This window comes from Arachis duranensis, chromosome 5 (genome assembly GCF_000817695.3).
Source record: "Arachis duranensis cultivar V14167 chromosome 5, aradu.V14167.gnm2.J7QH, whole genome shotgun sequence".
NCBI classification, from domain to species: domain Eukaryota; kingdom Viridiplantae; phylum Streptophyta; class Magnoliopsida; order Fabales; family Fabaceae; genus Arachis; species Arachis duranensis.
The window spans coordinates 89,661,191-89,674,859 of NC_029776.3; the positions used below are offsets into that span (position 1 = coordinate 89,661,191).

The 13,669-nt window shown below is 31.6% G+C and overlaps 1 protein-coding gene across 1 annotated transcript; it reads right to left on the minus strand.

Annotated features, from left to right (window-relative positions):
* Nucleotides 1-4,346: 4,346 nt before the first annotated feature.
* Nucleotides 4,347-6,076, minus strand: LOC107490277 (pentatricopeptide repeat-containing protein At5g06540-like). Its single transcript, XM_021143036.2, has one exon. The coding sequence runs from the start codon at nt 5,968-5,970 to the stop codon at nt 4,408-4,410; it is 1,563 nt and encodes a 520-aa protein (XP_020998695.1). The 5' UTR covers nt 5,971-6,076; the 3' UTR covers nt 4,347-4,407.
* Between the last annotated feature and the right edge of the window lie 7,593 nt (nt 6,077-13,669).

A 13,669-nucleotide genomic window follows, 5' to 3' on the forward strand; every position in this document is an offset into this window, starting at 1 on the left:
TATATTATCACTATATTTAAATTAACAACATAAGTTAAGTCTTCTATTATTTTGTGGTTTTCTTTTTCAAAATTTTTATTAGAAAAGGTTATTGTGGACCGGGGTATTGAATATAGTGCCTAACTTTGTTAGTTGTTAACTGTTAAATTATATGATATTTCACCTTTATTTTGATCATGTTACTAATGATTTGTGTCATGTGAACATAAGAAAGTGTGAAATCAAGAACATTATTTTAGTGTAACTAAGGATAGCAGTTCTCTAGACACTAACTTCAATCTTAGTGGATCAAACCATTCAAATTTACATACCCTTTTCCACCACTAATTCACTAGTCCAGACCAAATTCATCAAACAATTTTACTATTCCAATAGCTAAGTTAACTTCATTAGCAATGGCAAAACTTACTTTATATTACTCTAACTTATGTATGCAAGAATCATTTATGATCACACACTCAGTTTAACTAAACAGCATTACATATTACATTCAGTTTAACTAAACCAACCTAATACAAAGAAAGGCAATTAGGTAAATCAGTCAAATTCAGAATCCATTATCAGTGTTACAAAAAATTTCAACTCCCAAAAAATCTTTACTTATACTGTGATCATGCAAACTCTGTTTAACAAATTCATTGATCAGAGTTATTGTCCTGAAACACATTAACAGTTTGAAAACTCATCCACTAAGAGCAGTAAACCCTAACACATAAAGAACACATTTTCATATCATCAAAACACAAGAAACACTCCTACTCTACAATTTTCTTGGTCAAACCACTACGAAAGCCAGTAGTGATCAAACCCTAGCACAGAGAACAGAACAGAGGCGTTCATACCCACCAATTACAATCGGAAAAAACGGCCTGAACTTTTTCGAATATTAGATTAACAATAATATCAAAAAACAGAGGAACCACATTTTTTTCATTTTTGGCTTACCTCTTTCAGAGAAACCAGGCTTCCCATGATTTTTTTTTTCATTTTTGGCAAACGAGCTTCTCTGTTTCTGTTCATTCTCCTCATGATGCTTCCAAACGATCGTGGGTTGTTCAAGCTCCCATCTGCATTGCTCGTGCTAGCCATAACCTTCGGGCTTCAGAGAGGGAGAACAGAAGAACACAGCACCGACGAGGAGACAGCAGAGTGAACAATGTGACCTTCAAAAAAGGGATTATGGTTTTAACTTCACCTGAGGGACGAAATTGAGTCAGAAGAGTTTACTCTGCCACATCAGCTAGCCGTTGTAAGTCCCACGTGTCACCAACGCTGCCAGCTAAACTTTCCGGTTGCGCCACGTGTGCTGAAATTGTCAAAAGGACCACTTTGAGTCCCGGAGTGCAAGTTTGGGGATGACTCTGAGAAACTTTTAAGTTCAGGGACTACTATGAAGCTCGAGTGTAATTTCAGGGACTACATTGAGACTTATCTCAAATTTTTTAGGATAAAACACTTATATAAATTAAATTAATGTCAATATTACATAAATTATCTAAATTAAATAACGTTACATAAATGTCTCAAATCATAATTCTATATAAATTGAATTAAGTTAATTTGAATTATATAATATAGTAATAAATTGAAACACATTGATTTGAATTGCATAGAAACATTATTTGAAGTATAAATCGAATTGGTTAAATTTAAATTATACACTATAGTATGATTTGATTTACTACTTATAATAGATTATTCATATTTACTATTTTTAAGTTAATTGTTTTATTAACTTTAAAACATAAATGTCAATAAAAAAATACCTCCATTTGGATTCAAATAAAATATCAAAACGAATAAAAATAGAAATCTAACTTTTGTATTTTAGTTCAAATTTAGAAAATTTACATTTTTATAAACTTATGAATTTAAAATGGAATATTAAACAATTTTTAAAAATTCATTAAAAATTATCCTTTGATTTATTAGCATCTAAAAAATTATTATCGGCACTTTTAATATTGAAAAAGTTAATATAAAATATAGCCTTCCAAAATATCATAGGAGTTATTATTAAAATTTGAATTTTTTGTAGAGTCAGAAGTAACAGATAGTTATAAATTATAAAATGACCAACTATATTTATACAATATGTAATTTAAAAAATAATTAAAATACAGTATAAATAAGTTGGTCAAATTATATATTTTATAAATATAGTTAATTATTTTATAATTTATAATTATTTGTTATGTCTGACTCTGACAAAAATTCAAGTTTTAAATCTTATACTACATTGGAGGGCTACAGTACTTTATATTAACTTTTTCATTATCAAAAGTCTCGATAATGATTTTTTAGATGCTAATAAGTCAAAGGATAATTTTTAATGAATTTTTAAAAATTGTTTAATGTTCCATTTTAAATTCATAAGTTTTAAAAATGTAGATTTTTGAAATTTAAACTAAAACACAAAAGTTAGATTTCTATTCTTATTCGTTTTGATTTTTTTTATTTTTTATTTTTAATCCAAATGGGGGTACTTCTAAATTAACATAAATATCAATAAGAAATTTATACCGATTCGATTTATATTGTTCCATACTAATTGAAATCATACTGATTTGATTTAGTACTATAGTGTATAATTTAAATTTAACCAATTCGATTTATATTTTAAACAATGTTTCATGTAATTTAAATAAACGTGTTTCGATTTATTACTATATTGTATAATTTGAATTAATTTAATTCAATTTATATAAAAGTATAATTTAAGACATTTATGTAAGACTATTTGATTTTGAAATTTATATAATATTGACATTGGTTTAGTTTATACAAGTGTTTTACCCAATATTTTACTTGCTAATTAGCACTGTTGAAAAATATTTTTCTTTCTTCTTCAAACAAAAAAATTGTTGACACTATAATTTTGTCTCTTATGGACACAATATATATGTTAATGTGCTACCATTTATTTGAAACTTATATTTACCGGCTTACAAAAGAGAGAGGAAATTATATCTAGTTTTTCCATAATTTCTTGTTTAGATATATAGTAAAAATTTAAAATCTATCAAAATGTATAACGTATAAATATACTGGTTGTAACCTTATATATATTTTTACTTACATGGATATATATATGAAATAAATATTTCAACGTTGTCTTGAAATATAAGTTTAATTAAATTGTTTATTAAATCATAAGTTTATTAGAATCTAGGATATAGATTTGAATAATCTGTTTTTAGTATTTAGTTTTTTATCTATCTTAAAAATTATAACTAATATTAAAATATTTAACAGATTATTCTATTAATTCTCATGTTTTAAATTATGTATTTCAGACTTTTCTCTTTTTACATTTATTTTAGCATGTGAGTGAATTTAATTTAGTTTTATTGAGACAATTGTGGAATGTACTATATATAATGCAAATTTATGATTTTATATAGTTATTTAATTTGCATCATTATTATTAATATATTACATAAAAATATGATCCTAAGATCATTTTGATTTGTATCATTAATATTGTTATCATTATTATATTACATACAAATGTTTAAATTAGTGTGTACAAGTACAACATATTTTATGTAATTTGTGTTATTATTATTATTAATTTATTACATATATGCTTGAATTTTCTTTTGCAAATACATATACATAATGCTTAAATATCTTTACGTACTATTCTTTATTTTGTATAATGCTTAAAAAGATATTTTCTTCTCAATTAATGACACTTCATTTAAAATTTTTTTAAAGATATGTTTGATTTAAGGTGTTAGACCTAATTAGAAATCTTTGAAGGAGCTTAATGTGAAAGGGAAAGCTTAATGAGAAGTGGTGGCGATTCATAAAATATCAATTGAGCTCACAATTTTATTTGCATTGGTCCGAAGGAACATCTCTATATTATATCCTCTGATAGTGGACATAAATTGCGTATGTGGATTACAACCTTCTCCTTCAGTTTGAAGATGGTGTCTTCTAATAAGAAAATTACCTACCGCAAAACACGTCAAGTCAACTATAAAAATATTCGAACTTGCATAGTAGTCTATCATAGTTATGAAGGGTGAATGGTAGGAATTTTCTAATTGAAGGTTTTATTTTATGGAATTTGCTAAATTGGTGTTCTTAAACAAATTCAAAAAGTTTGCGTGGCATAAATAGTTTTTTTTTCTTTCCGAATCTTTAGTACTACTCACTATGTGAATCCTAATGTTATCCTAGAGTACAGTACTCTTCATTTTTTTATATTTATATGCTAAAAAAATATTCAAGGTTTAATATATAATATTATTTAAATTTTTATTATTACAAATAATACTAGATTATATCCATCTAATTATTAACAAACCACTTCGTTTATTTTATTCGTCTGAGTGGTCAAAATATATAATGGGTGTCAACTAGCCAACAGAATATGATTTAACTCAACCAGAAATGTTAATCCAATTGCATATGCATTTTCTTCAAAACTGAGTGTATTTCATGCATTTGTAGATGAGTTTTTTCACCAGCAATGAATTCACTAATAACCCCGTCAATCTCAACTGAGCTGCAACCTGGTGCTTTCTCTGATCCTTTATTCTTCATCATATCCCTAACCCTTCTTGTTTCACTGTATTTTCCGGTTGTTGCATATAAATTTGAAAGCAAAACATAGACGCCACTGTGATTCTCCAACTTCAAGAGTTTGGCAGCTGCAAGTTCGGCAAATTTAGTTTGTCCATGGTTGCAGCATGCACTCAAAAAGGCCCTCCAAGACAATGCCTCTTCAGAGGTGCCGCTGCTTGAATCTCTTATTCTTCTTATCATGACCATGGCTTCTTTGAAGAGCCCAGCTCGACTTAGCAAGTCAACTAGACAGCCGTAATGTTCGATCTTCGGCTCAATCTTGTGCACATTACACATCTTATCTAACAATTTCAAACCTTCAAGTACCATACCGGAATAACTACAAGCTGTAAAAATAGCTATGAATGTTAGATCATCCAACTTTATCCCAGCCTTTTCCATATCCAAAAACAACTGGAGTGCACTTATTCCATCTCCATGCATTGCCATCCCGAAAATCATTGCATTCCAACACACAACATCTCTCTCTTTCATGGAATCAAATAGTCTTTTAGCCATGACCAAGTGACCACATTTTGCATACATGTCCAATAAACTGGTACTCAAACGAATGCTAAATGTAATCCTTGCTTCATTCAGATATCTGTGTACCCAAATGCCAATATCCAAAGCCCCCAAATGGGCACAGGAAGAAAGAATGCTTACTAATATAGACTCATCTGGCACCTCATCAGTAGACTGTATTAAACGAAATAGATGAAGTCCTTCATTGAAGCAATTGTTCTTCACGTAACCAGAAATCATGGCACCCCATATTCCCATATCCCTCTCAGGTGCTTCATCAAAGAAAAGTCTTGCTGAATCAATGTCGCCCACCTTGGCATACCCTGCGATCATCATAGTCCAAGACACAACATTCAAGTTAGGCATTTCATCAAACACTTTACGTGCAGCCACAGGATCACCGCAGGCAGAGTACAACGCAATCAAACCATTACCCACAAAGACATCACATAAAAGCCCCAATTTTGATCCATACCCATGAACAATCTCCCCCAAGGAAACACTTCCAAGCGAGGTACACGCCTTCAACACGCAAGGAAGGGTGTAGTGATCAGGGTTCAATCTACGGCGCACCATGTCAATGAACAAATGTATTGTGCCTTTAGAGTTGCCATTGATGAAGAAAGCGTTAAGGATAGTGTTGAATATGCAGAGTGTGGGATTGTGAATGTGTTGGAAAATTCTAAATGCATAAGCAAGGGTTCCATGATGGTGGGTGCTTAAAGCGAGGAGCCTGCTGAGTGCGAAAGTGTTGTGCTGAAGACCATTGGGGAAGAATTGAGCGTGTGCTTGCTTGAGTTGGTTCATGCTCTTGCATTTGCATTTCTCCAATACTTGGAGGCATTTCTTGATGCTACAACTTGACATGGGAAAAAAGAACGCTCCTAGAGCTATCTAATCCAATTGATATGATTTGTGATTTATAATTTTTAATCCTTGATACTGCAAAAATGTGGTACAAAATAATTACCCATCTTCGGATATGAAACCAACCAAAATAAACCTAAAATTTTGATGTGACAAACTATTCTAACTAACTCAAATTTGTTGCCTATGAAAAAAAATAAGCTTCTTTCTAATTCATTTTCGCTAGTTCTGTTTGCAAAAATGAAAAAGAAAAATCAATCTCATTTTCTAATTCATTTTCATTTACAAAAAAGCTGCATGTGGAAAAGACTGATATGTTCCATTTCATGAATTATCGCTGAGATTTTTCCTTCTTTGGATCAACTCCCAGTTAAATATGTTTGGGAGTTGAGGGGGCGATAAAGATGACAGACTGGTGATAGAGAGAGACAAAGAAGACCATGTGAGATATACAATTATGAAAAAGTTTACGCTAGTATTTTTATTAAAATTTAGTCGACACTTAATCAGTAAAAAAATGAGTAATTTTATACTATTAAATATAATTTTATACTATTAAAAATTTTAATAATAATTAATTAATAGTTACAAATTACAAAATTTATTAACTCTTACCACTTTTCATATATTATTTTTAAAAATATTCTCTTTTGATGAATTGTGATTTATTAAAAAGTTATAATTTATTAAAAATTTATAATTCATTAAATAATTAAATACGTTGTTGTATGTATTCATTTCTTCGAAAATATTTCAAACGCTTTTTTTTATTTCAATAATTCTATGAGTATGTATAAAATAGTTGTATGTATTTATATATTTATACATATTGGCTATATTATATATATTATTTTAACAAATTAATCAATCGCTAAAGTAAATAAAATTACATATGCTATCTATATTACCTTCAAAGAGAAAATTTACAACTATAACTAGAATATCTTGGTTTCATTTTTTTAATTTATTCATATACTTTTTAATATGAACTATAAGATAGAAGCATGCCTTATAATATAACAACCGTCCTTTCTTTATATCCTCTTCAAACTACAATTTAAAATTTTAAGTTCAAAAGTTTGCGTAAAAACCTCATCACCATTTAAAAAAATTTTTTTATTTAAATACTTTAACCATACATGCTGATAAATGTATACAAATAAAGGTAAATTAAATAAATTATGTTTAAAAAGATATCTCTCTCCTTTTAAGTTATGATTTATTGAATAATTATATTTTCTCACAAAAATATTTATATTCATGAATACCTTGGTACTTGGTGTATGTACTCAATATTTATAAATTCTTCCCATCTCATTTATTTCTATTTAATCCATTTTAACATTTTTTTATGTGTAGAAAAAAAAATAGAAAAAATTATTCTACGAAAGAATAGAAAAACCTTAGACAACAAATTAAGAAAAACATTGGCTTTTGATAGTTTGTTTGGTTCAAATTAATTTTTTTTTAAAAAAATTATATATAGTTTTCCCTCTTCCACGCACAATATTTTAGTTCTTATCTTTGAACTAAACTTAAATGCGTCATATTTTCTTGTTTAAATATATAATAAAAATTAGTATTTTTACCTATAATTATATTATGTGAATATAAATCTTTTAAAATTATGTTGGTTTTGTCTTGATATTATAGATTATAGCACAAAAGATTTATAGAATCAAGCTACTTTTACCAAAAAATTATAGAAAACAAAAGTCTTTGTTGGCTAAGAAGACCAGGATTTTCATAGATAAAAAATCAAATAATAAAATTTTTAGTTATTATTTTCATGTGAAAGAGTTTGATTTATTACTAATAATTAATTTTAATATTCTTTATCTAAAATTTGAAACGATTTAACTTGTATATTTTTTATTAGGTGTTATGTAACACCCTCACTACCAGAAAATCACGCTTCTGGCTGTGACACTCTGATACAAGGTTCAGAAAACCGGACCGGTCATCAAACCGCTCTAGTCACTGGTTCATTGGTTTACTGCTCTAACCGGTCTAACCGGTGGTTCAACCGGAAAAACCGTTTTAGAATAGAATAATAAATAAATTATAAATACACATCCTAAAATATAATTATAGTCTAATATAAATCTTAAAATATCTTCGAAATTTAAAACACTACATAAAATATCATCAACCAAATACATATATATGATCTTATCAAAATCCAAACTCAAAAGTTAAATAGTAATAAAAGCATATCTAAATATTAAATCCCAACATCATGGTTTATCAATCATCAAAATCCGCAAGAACTTGTTACAAATCTGCTTCGGTGGGATGATCTTCACTTTCATTCCCACCTTTGATATAAAGACCACTACTACCACCGCTACTTTGAATAAATCAGCATCAATTTCACATAATAAAATAGACATGTTATCATTATATTATAAGCTAACAACATTCTAAAAAATCAATTTCAGCCGATTGCTATATGCCAATTAGGGAGTTAACAACAACAAAATATAGAATAAGAATGTTTCTTATACAGATGAAGATCCAAGGGGAAAAATGACATGTTCTACTGAACAAAAAACAAGAGACAGTGGGATGCGGGTATACCTGTACCAGAATAAAAGGTAAAGATACACCACTGGGAGGGTTTTCTGAGCTATATAATTGCTCATTTCTTTTTATAAGGTTCTAAATACCTACAAACTTGATTAAACAATACAGGTAGTTAGCACACAGAAACTAAACATAACAGAAATTAAACCATTTGTTCACAAATTGTAAATTGGAATTCAATTGAACAGAGGAAGTTCACAAATTAACAATTTGGAATACAATTAAACAGGAGGAAGTTCACAAATTGAACAACAATTGAACAGATTTAAGATTATTTATTTCTTATACAAACTGAACAGAGGAAGTTCACAAATTGAATACAATGGAATAACAACAGTTTTCAGATTATTTATTTCTTATACTAACCAATGATGAAGGGTTCCTCTCTTCAAGCTTGTGGGGGACTAGAATCAATCAACAGAGTAGCTGTTGGGATAATCTTCCTTTTTAATTCTTATATACCTCAAAAAATTTCCTACAAAATGAAAACTGAGCACAAAATAAGGCCTTAAAAGTTAAAACAAAAACAAAACAACACTCACAGAGCCAGAAATCAGAACATTCACACAGCCAGAAATCAAGAACAATCAGCACAATATACTAAAAAGAGTCAGAAATCAAGAACAATCAGCAGCAGCAAGAAAATTTTAACCAAAATTTCAGAAATCAAAGAAAGAGCAGCAGCACAAAATTAGCAAAAATTATCAATTTCACAATTTCACATTAAAAATCAACAAACAGAGGCTCTGGGGAGAGAAGACGGAGACATGAACAAAACAGACAGAGACACTAACCTTTGATGGTGGCACGGACGGCGACCAGGGAGACGACGGCGAGCGGCGATACGGCAGAAATTTGCTTCAAGCCAACAAAATAGAGAAGCCACGGAGGTCGAATGGATGACGGGAAAGCAGGACGCCGAGCTACAAGAGAGGGCCAGGCCACGGACGGCGCCGACAGCACGGACGGCGGCAGCACTGCGGCAGAACCATTGCAAAATGCAGAGAGAGCCTCGGGTTTTGGTAATTGGTTTGGTGAGTTAAGATGAAGAGCCGAAGAGGACCTGCCGACTTACTGGATTCCGGACACAGGGAAGAGGAAGAAGCGGCGGTGCTGAGGAACTGGTAACGGCGGCGGTGTTGAGGAACTGGGAACGGCGGCGACGATGGAGGGCTAGGGTTCCTTTGCTTCAGAGTTCTCCAGGGAGTGAGTGTGAAATGAATGAATGATTGGGGGAAGAGAGGGGGGTTGGGTGGAGTGGATCCGTTTCTTTCTTTTTTTTTTGTTTAAATTAAAAACGACGCCGTTTTTCCGAACCGGCCGGTCACCGGTCTGGTCCAACTGGCCGGTTTTCGACCGGTTCACCGGTTTTTCAGTGGTTTTTTCAATTGCAGTTTTACAGGAGGACCGGACCGCAGTTAAACCGGTCAAACCGGCCGGTCCGGTCCGGTTTTCAGAACCTTGCTCTGATAGCAAAAAGTTTTACGACTACTTTATATACTTAATATTAAAATAGGAGCCTGTGACTTAACACCGTATCACTAATTTTTTTTAAAACCGAAAATAAATACTTTATCTTAAAAAAAAAAGCAGGCATAGATTCATATACAAGACTCCTTACATAATATCTCATAATATAATATACATATAGAACATACAACTCCTATCCCTCTTACAAACTTGTAATACCAAAGACAAAGGAAGAAAATAATATAATTAATACAACAACATATAAATCAAATGCAGTATAACTCTCCTTAATGCTTCTTCATCCGGTTCCTGAAAAGGTAAAGCTGTAGGGGGTGAGAACCTAACCACATGGTCTCACCACGAAATTTTAAAGTTGTCATAAGAAGATATTTAGCGAGAAAACTGTTTTCAAGCTCAATGTTTATCATTGCCTTTTCGAAGAAACAATGTTTAATCTTTCAAAAATTCAAAACATTTCATTTCTTATAAGAAAATCTCAATAAAAAATCAACCATGCAATCAAACAACACAATCATTAATTCAACACCAAAGTTCATTCTCAAATGTAGCACGCCAGGACAAACACAGGCAAGGCAGACAAGGAAGGCACATGTTTAGATAGCAGTTACAGCAAATAGTTCAAGTAGCAGTTAAGAACAGTTTAGCAATTAGGCAAACCAAAACAAGTTCAAACTCATGCAAAGCATACAAATGCATATGATGCATGCCTGTCCTATGGCTGATGAGGCTCATTTGTCGGTTATCCAGCCAACCCGACAAGTCTGAATTGTCCTTAGACTGTCCCCCGATGTGCATCCCCAAGAGTCTATGCATAATCAATATTGCTCAATGGGGGTAACATTCTCGGGAATTTATATAGTGCCCGGTCACACTTACATCGTAGGGTCAACAGAGTATCGAGTTTTCAACCTGGTACACGTAGTGGCAAGCCATGGTACTTTATCCAGGGAACCTTGTATCTCAGATAATTCAAATTCATAAGCCATGTGAATAATTCAAGTTCATATCTCAACATTCCCAACATTCTCAACATCATAATCATTCATCAATCCAAATCTCATTTCCAAATTCATTCAAAAACCATATTTCAAAGAAAATCCTCATCATCCTTCTTTCCATTCGATCAATTAACAAATCCCAATTCAAAACATAATTATTTCTCTGATAAATAAATCAATCTTAAAACTATAATGTCTAAGAACAAATCTTCTTAATTAATTACTTCAAATAAAACTTCCAATTTTATAAAATTTCGGCAGCATTTCCTCTAAAATTCGGACACTTTCACCCTTTTCGGGTCCCATCCAAACATTTCTCAAACATTTTCTCAACCATTTTCAAATCTCAAATATTTTCCAAAGTTGAACCAGTTCCAATATCAATTTATTTTCAAATCAAACCAATTCCAACAATAGAACTCTTTAAAAATTAAATCAGCTCAAATATTAAATCATTTATAAAATCAGATCAACTCAAAATCAAACCGCTCCTAGAATTAATTTATTTTCATATCTCAAATTATTTCCAAAATCGATTCATTTATATTACCAAGTAAACTCCAAAACCAAGAAAATCCACCTTTTATAATAATCAAGTAAATAATATTTCAAACCGGTTTTTATCAACAACCATACACTATTCACGCAATCAAGCACCCAATAATCTAGTCCAACAAACCATCACATCCACAAGACAAATATAATCACAGAAGCATATCTTTTTGCATCAATATCTATTTATAATAACTCTGTAATATAAAATAGACTTTAAGAAAAACCCCTACCTCGATAAGTCAAAACACATAACCCTAAACGTGTCAACTGAACTCTTTTCGCTCAGCCTGAATTCAACCGCAACCGAAACCTCAGCTCCTGTTGCTTTCTCAATAGCAGAACAGCCTCAATCGCGACATGCAACACTCGATTTCTAATCCTTAAAAACATTAATGTTGCAAATACTTTAATACACGTAACGAAACACTAACACGGGGTCTCCGAAACAAGAATACTTACTGCAATACGAAAACAAAATAGTGGCGGTCTCTGAACTGGTTTGGCAGCGGCCTCAGCAGCCACCTCACGCGGTAGCGGCGACAGCAACTGAAACCAACAAGCAGTGCTTGTAACGTTTCCAAAACTTGAGAGAAACGAAATCCAATACTCAAACCCTTATCGACGGTTGTAAGGAGGCTTGTAAGGAGGCTCTCCAGACGCTCAATGAGGTGCCTCTCGACCTGCATCTGAAAAACAACAAAATATATATGGAATGAGAATCGGAGGTTCTCAGCATGGTAAAAGTGCCCGCATAGTTAATATAAAAGGTTTCGGGAGAGCCAGAGGCATTTCTAGAGTTTCGACACTCAGATTTTAGCTTAAGGATTCAACTAAACCAGAAATTAGGTAAGTTATCTAAAGTATTAAAGTTTTAAATCTAACTTTAACTTAACACTTCACTTTCTGACCCCTCCAATCCTCCGAGACACCGGTGGAACAATCCCCCCGGCACCTCCGTCAAGAGGGATTTCTCAAAAAACATACACATACAATTCAAGTAAGGAAAACACAGATAGAGAAGCATTTACAGCAAGTAGAACAAGTAGCAGATAAGCAAAATTAAACAGTTAAGCAAACTAAAATAATGCATACTCAAACAAAAGCAAACATAATAATCTCCAATTCTTATAGAAATTTTGGCAGTATCTCCTCTAAAACTCAAATTTCTGCCACCCTTCAAGGGTCCCAACTACCAAACCAAATACCTCTCAGTTATTCAAATCATTTCCAATAACAAATTATTTCAAAATCAAACAAATACCAATATTAAATCTTTTTCCAAAACCAACCAACTTCAACAGCAAATTATTAACAACAGTTAAACCACACATATTATACCATATACACAATCCATCAATTATTCATTCAGTTCATTCCTATCTTAAGGTCTTCTAGTATAAGTTTTCACGTGACATTAAACATTAACTATGAGAAACCAAAACCATACCTTCATACGGAATCAAAATATTTGAAACTCTGGTGAAACTTTCTGATCGAACTATTGAAGAAGAAAATGTCCAGAATTATCTGTGCCTCCTAAAACTTCCGTTGGCCGAATTCAAGGGGTAGAGGAGTTACGTCACCGTCAACTTCCATCGACCAAAAGTGATACCAACTCTCTCGGTCACTCTTCTCTCTCCCCACTCATTCCTTCGTATACTATATATGTGGCGGCGCAAGTATAATAATGATAATAAAGTAAATGTTACTTATTCGTTCAGATGATGCTATTATATATAAAACTAATGATATAATAAGGCTAATGATACTTTATAACTATATATTATATATGGAGTATTAGAGATATAATCATTAGTATTACCTTTTCTCATCAGCTGAAACTTTTGGGATGAATGGTATCATGACATGGTATTAGAGCGCTAAATTCGAAAAGTCAAGAGTTTGATCCTTGGTGAACCCCAAAATCAGTTTAAATTTTTGGGAAGATGTTTATTATCTCTAGTACTCGGATGGTTATTCTAGATAGTATGAAAAATGTTCATTTGTAACTCAATAACCCATTGTACACATTATACAAATAGTCCATTATCTCTCTAACAGAATCCATA

Bases quoted from the DNA above. Each gene is read 5' to 3' on its own strand.
- LOC107490277 (XM_021143036.2), bottom strand. From the start codon at position 5,970: ATGTCAAGTTGTAGCATCAAGAAATGCCTCCAAGTATTGGAGAAATGC.